General features: G+C 44.2%; 1 protein-coding gene across 1 annotated transcript in view; it reads right to left on the reverse strand.

The window, feature by feature from the left end:
• The window catches only part of uba1 (ubiquitin-like modifier activating enzyme 1), a 276,198-nt gene that overhangs the window by 240,047 nt on the left and 30,151 nt on the right, over nucleotides 1-6,000 (reverse strand). Inside the window, exons 11-13 of the mRNA XM_043708625.1 lie at nucleotides 4,760-4,769; nucleotides 2,851-2,931; nucleotides 1,534-1,689 (exon numbers count right to left, since the gene is read on the reverse strand). Coding sequence (XP_043564560.1) covers nucleotides 1,534-1,689; nucleotides 2,851-2,931; nucleotides 4,760-4,769 — 247 coding nt within the window. The remainder of the gene's footprint in view (nucleotides 1-1,533; nucleotides 1,690-2,850; nucleotides 2,932-4,759; nucleotides 4,770-6,000) is intronic.

A 6,000-nucleotide genomic window follows, 5' to 3' on the forward strand; every position in this document is an offset into this window, starting at 1 on the left:
CCACTTGTACGAGCTTACTCTGTACAAATTGGCAGCTATGTTTCCTAAGTTACGACAGTTACATGCCGAGGTCATGAAAGGTGCTTTACAAATGCAAATCTTTCTCTCTTTAGAACGGCAATGGGCACCATCACTTGCAAAATGCACTGGCAACTGCTCCTGGGGTATATGTGCAGGAAAAGGCTATCCAATGTTTTCACATTAACGTTTTGTGGAAATCTGAAGCATGTCCTTATTTTCTGGACCCTTGCAGATTTCCTTTAAGGATCAGGAACAAAACTTTTAAACTGAATTAAAGTGAAAAGAACAAAACATTTCTAAATGGCTCGGGATAGATAAAGGACTGGTGGCCCAGACTGAAGGAAACAACAGACAGTGTTTGGACATAACAATGTTGACTGGATCAATATTAAAGGCATTAGGGGCCCTCTTGTGGCAAGCAGGTGGTATTGCTACCCCGGACCTATAGACCCAGGTTCAAGCCCCACCTGCTCCAGAGGTGTTTAATAACATCTCTAAAACAGCTTGATTAGACAAATAGGTTAATAAAAACAAAATGAACAGAAGGCATTGTTGCTAAATTTATAGATTACACACCAAGATAGATGAAGGAGCAGGTAGTAGTGGGGTGGTGGACAAAGAAGTGGCAAAATACAATGTGGCAAAGTGTGAAGCTATATACTTTGGCAGGAAGAAAGGAGGTGTAGACTATTCTCTACAGAGAGAAAGACATTGGAAATCTGAAGCACAAAGGGGTTGAAGAGTTCTAGTTCAGAATTTTGTTGGGGTTAACACACAGGCTCAGTTGGCTGTTGGTAAAGCAAATGCAGCGTTAGCGTTTATTTCAAGAGGGCTGGAATACAACAGCAGAAATATACTGCTGAGGCTAAATAAGGCTCTGTCAGACCATATTTGGAATATTTTGGGCCTCATATCTAAGGAAGGATGTGCTGGTGTTGGAGAGATCCACAGATGGTTCATGAGAATGATCCCAGGGGATGAAGGGCTTGTCATATGGGGTGCATTTGAGGACTCCGGGGGCCTGTACTTAATGGAGTTTAGAACGATGATGGGAGAGGTCATTGAAACTTGCAGAATACTAAAAGGCCTAGATAGAGTGGACATGGAGAAGATATTTCCACGAGTAGGAGAGACTAGGACCTGAGGGCACAGCCTCAGTGTGAAGAGATAATGCTTTAGAACGGAGATGAGGAGGAATTTCTTCAGCCAGAGTGTGGTGAATTTAAGACAGAGATAGAGGGGTTCTTGATTAATAAAGGGATCAAAGGTTATGGGGAGAAACTGGGAGAATGGGCTTGAAAAACAGATCAGCCATGATTGAATGGCGGAGCAGGCCAAATGGCCTAATTCTGTTCCTGTATCAAATGGATAATCAGATCAGCCACAATCTCATTGAACGGCAGAGCAGACCTGATGGGCCAAATGGCCTATTTTCTCTCCTACATCTTGTGGTCTAGCTTTTCCTAAATTCACTGGAACAAAGTGGTTATAATGCAACTTGCTCTGACTCACCGTAATATCGCCAGGTCTGAAGAGAAACTGCCTGTTGAGATTTGATCGTTCAATTGTGTCCATGTCAGTCACTGTGATGCTCCCGCCCTCTCCTGCTCCCAAGCCAATCATGGCAAAGTTCTTCATCAGCTCACATCCAATGGCACCGGCCCCTACCTAGAGCACAGCAAGAGTAAAGCAATCCTCAAGGAACAGTCATCACATTAACTATCTATCTATGAGAGGAATGGTGAGAGGCAGCTAAGGGGGATACAAGCCTAATTTGTATCATCTCTCATTATTCAATACTCAGAGTACGAGTTGTTTAATGCTTATTGGCACGTTAGTATAGAAGGCCAGGCGTGAGGATTGGTTAACTCAGATGGCTGGACAGCTGGTTTGTAATGCAGAGTGATACCAACAGGGTGGGTACAACTCCTGTGTCAGCTGACGTTACCATGAAGGAGAAAGTGAGGACTGCAGATGCTGGAGGTCAGAGTCGAGTCTCATTTCTGATGAAGGGCTCTTGCCCAAAATGTCGATTCTCTTGGTCCTTGGATGCTGCTGACCTGCTGTGCTTTTCCAGCACCACACTCTTGTTACCATGAAGGCCCTGCTTTCCCAACATTGCTCCTTGCCCGAGGTGTGACTACCCTTAGGGTAAGCTCGCTGCGAATTGTCTCTCCCTAATGAGAGTGGGACTATGGTGACCTTTGTTACTGCATGGGAACACAAGTCCAACTAGTCAGGCAGATAAGATACATGGTTGGACACACAGTGGTGTCACAGAAGTGTTGATCCACACTTGACCAAGAGCCCAAACTTTACTTAATCTTTCATGGGATACGGGAGAGTCAGGGGCTAGGCCAGAAGTTATTGCCTGTCACTAATTGCTCTTCAGGAGGTGGTATTGAGTCACCTTATTGAACTGCTATGTGGCGCTAAAGAGGGAGCTCCAGGATTACAACTTCAACAGTGAAGAATGGCAACTAGTTCTAACTGAGGATTTGATGTGACTTGTAGGTGATTTTGTCGATGGAGTTGTTCCAGCGTTTCTGTCTGCCTTGTCCTTCTAATTGGGGTTTTGGAAGCTGCTGTTGAAGAGGCCTTAATGAGTTGCTGCAGTGCATCATGTAGATGATGCACCCTGCTGTGACCGTGCATCAGTACCGGAGGGAGTGGATGTTTAAAGTCGCGGATGGGGCGTTGAAAATGCTATCCTATGTTGTAACACTATGAGGGAAGGGCAGAGGTGAAATCACCCACACTGGGCACCAACATTTTTGAGAGAATGGAAGTACTCTGAAAGGAAGGAACCAGATCTCACCCTCCACTTACCAGGAAGTATTTCTGCATCTTCAGCTTCTCTTGAAATTCAGCTCCGAAGATGGCAATCTGCCCGTCGTAACGGCAGCCTCTCTGCAAGGAAGAACAGAAACAGCATGGCCAGTCAGGTTGGTAATGTCAGGGCATGATGGGCCATTGCATTCTGTACTGATTGATTCTCTGTCTAAACCCACTCACAACTCAACTGGCAACAAGTGCTGTACTCCAGCACATTGGACAGTAAGCACCATTCCCATTGTCACTTGAGACAATCCCATTGAGAGTTTATCGATCCACTTCCACCCATTAACTTTCCAGTCAGATTTATCCCCAATCTTTACCATATAATTGATTTTGGCCAATTAATCTTATTTTTCCCATAATCAACCCAATTATATGCTCTTGATTGTGTTAACGGATTGGCTAACAATTACTCCAAAGTTACCTTCTGGTGGATACACATCTATTCCTAGGTCAAGCTTTCACACATCGTATTCACACCTACTGAGATTGCATTAATTGCATCAACTTGTTCTCAGAAACAAGCGTGATCTGCGAGGAATACACAGAACCCAGATTACTCAGTCCCTGCTCTGTCTCAGCCGGTGACACATCTCAGCTCCATCAGAAGGTCAGGAGGTCAAGTCCCAGTCTGGGGGCCTTGAAGCCATAAACAAACCTGATGCCGCGGAGGGTGTCACTCTCCAGACGAGGCAATGAGAAACCCTCTTGGGTGGATGTGCAAGATCACAGGGATGTTCTGGCCAGCATGTATTGAAACCCTTTGTGGGATCTTGTTGTGCACACATTGGCTGCCACATGTTCTACATCACAGCAGCAGCACACAACTGGTTTACTGAGATGATGGAATCCATCACATAGATGAAAGTTCTTTTTCCTCTCTGTATTTCTTACTCACTGATCAGCGGCAACATCATCTGTAAATGCACTTCAATGCAGCCAATTGTGAGAGGGTGCACTTTGGTGGGAATAATAAAAAGGGTCACATATTCCTTTCAAAGTAAAAGTCTTAACAGAGGCCTGGGATCTTCACATGCAGACTACTACAAGTGCATACACCGTGTCGAAAACTGTGGTGCTGGAAAAGCATAGCTGGTCAGGCAGTGTCTGAGGAGCAGGAGAGACGACGCTTTGGGCATAAGCTGTTCCTGATGAAGGGCTTATTCTCAAAACATCAACTCTCCTGTTCCTCAGATGCTGCCTGACCTGCTGTGCTGTGCTTTTCCAGCTACACACTTTTCGACTCCGACTCTCCAGCATCTGTACATCTCATTATATATACGCACAATTGCAAATTACAAAAGAGGACAGATTTATTTCTAGGATATTTGATTCACTCACAGACTCATACAGAACAACAGGCTCTTTGGCCCATTGAGTCTGCAACATCAAAAATATACTGCTGCCTACAATCGTCCAATGCTCCCGCAACTAGGCCCATAGCCTTGAATGTTATGATACTTCTTGTGCTCATCCATTTTTAAAGGTTGTGATGTTTCCTGCCTCAACTACCCTCCCAGGCAAGTGCATTCCTGACCCTCGCCACAGTCTGGCTGAAAAAAAATCCATCCTCAAATCCCCTTCAATTCTCCTGGCTTCCATTTTAAAATTATGCCCCCTTTTTACTGACCGTAAGCTAACAGGTTATAAACTTGTATAAAACTAGGAGCAGTGGGCACTGTTCTAGCCTCGCTAATATAGGCAGTTCAAAAACCATTGACCAAAAAAAACATTTTCACAGAGCGAGTAGCTAGGTTCTGGAAGTGTGGTACAGAGGGTTAACATTGAGACGTTCAAGGGGGCGTGGGATGATTCTTTATGGGAAATGGAAAAATATTGGTATTAACTCAAAATGGTCAAACAGCAGGCTTAGACATGATGTGCTAAAGGATCTGTGTACCATAACAATTCTGTGACATAAGGATGATAGTGAACTAAGGGGCATAGCCTCAAAATAAAGGGGCACAGATTTAGGACTGAGTTGAGGAGGAAATTATTCACCCAAAGGGTTGTCAATCTGTGGAATTCCCTGCCCAGTGAAGCAGGTGAGGCTATCGCATTGAACTCTCTTAAGGCAAAGATTTTTGAACAGTATAAAAATTAAGGGTTATTGTGAGCGGGCAGGTAAATGGAGCTGAGTTCATGAAAAGATCAGTCATGATCTTATTGAATGGTGGACCAGGTTGGAGGGGCCAAATGGCCTATTCCTGCTCCTATTTCTTATGTTCTAATGATCTTATGACTTCAAGCCACAAAAGATGTACAACACAGACACAGACCTTTCGGTCCAACTCGTCCATGCCGACCAGATATCCCAAACTAATATAGTTTGGGATATCTGGCACTTGGCCTATATCCCTCTAAACCCTTGCTACGAATATACCTATCCAGATGCCTTTTAAATGTTGCAATTGTACTAGCCTCCACCACTTCATCCGGCAGCTTCCCCTCTCACTCTAATCCTATCCCCTCTATCTTTGGACTCTCCCACCCCAGGGGAAAGACTTTGTCTATTTACTCTACCCATGCCCCTCATGATTTTATAAACCTCTATAAGGTCACCCCTCAGCCTCTGACGCTCCAGTCTATTTAGCCCCTCCCAATAACTCAAACCCTCCAACATCCTTGTAAATCTTTTCTGAACCCTTTCAAGTTTTACAACATCCTTCCTATAGGAGGGAGACCAGAATTGCACACAATATTCCAAAAGTGGCCTAACCAATACCCTATACAGCCACACATGACCTCAACTCCTATACTCAATGCTCTGATCAATAAAGGGAAGCCAACTAAATGCCTTCTTCACTATCCTATCTACATGAGACTCCACTTTCAAGGAACTATGAACCTGCACTCCAAAGTGTCTTTGTTCAGCAACATTCCCGAGGACCTTACCATTAAATGTATAAGTCCTTCCCTGATGTGCCTTTCCAAAATGCAGCACCTCACATTTATCCAAATTAAACTCCATCTGCCACTCCTCAGTCCAATGGCCCATCTGATCAAGATCATGTTGCACTGTAAGGTAACCTTCTTCACTGTCCACAAAAATCCCCAATTTTGGTGTCATCTGCAAACTTACTATATGTACCTCTTATATTCACATACAAAATCATTTATATAAATGACAAAAAGTAGAGG

This window comes from Chiloscyllium plagiosum, chromosome 18 (genome assembly GCF_004010195.1).
Source record: "Chiloscyllium plagiosum isolate BGI_BamShark_2017 chromosome 18, ASM401019v2, whole genome shotgun sequence".
Lineage (NCBI taxonomy): Eukaryota > Metazoa > Chordata > Chondrichthyes > Orectolobiformes > Hemiscylliidae > Chiloscyllium > Chiloscyllium plagiosum.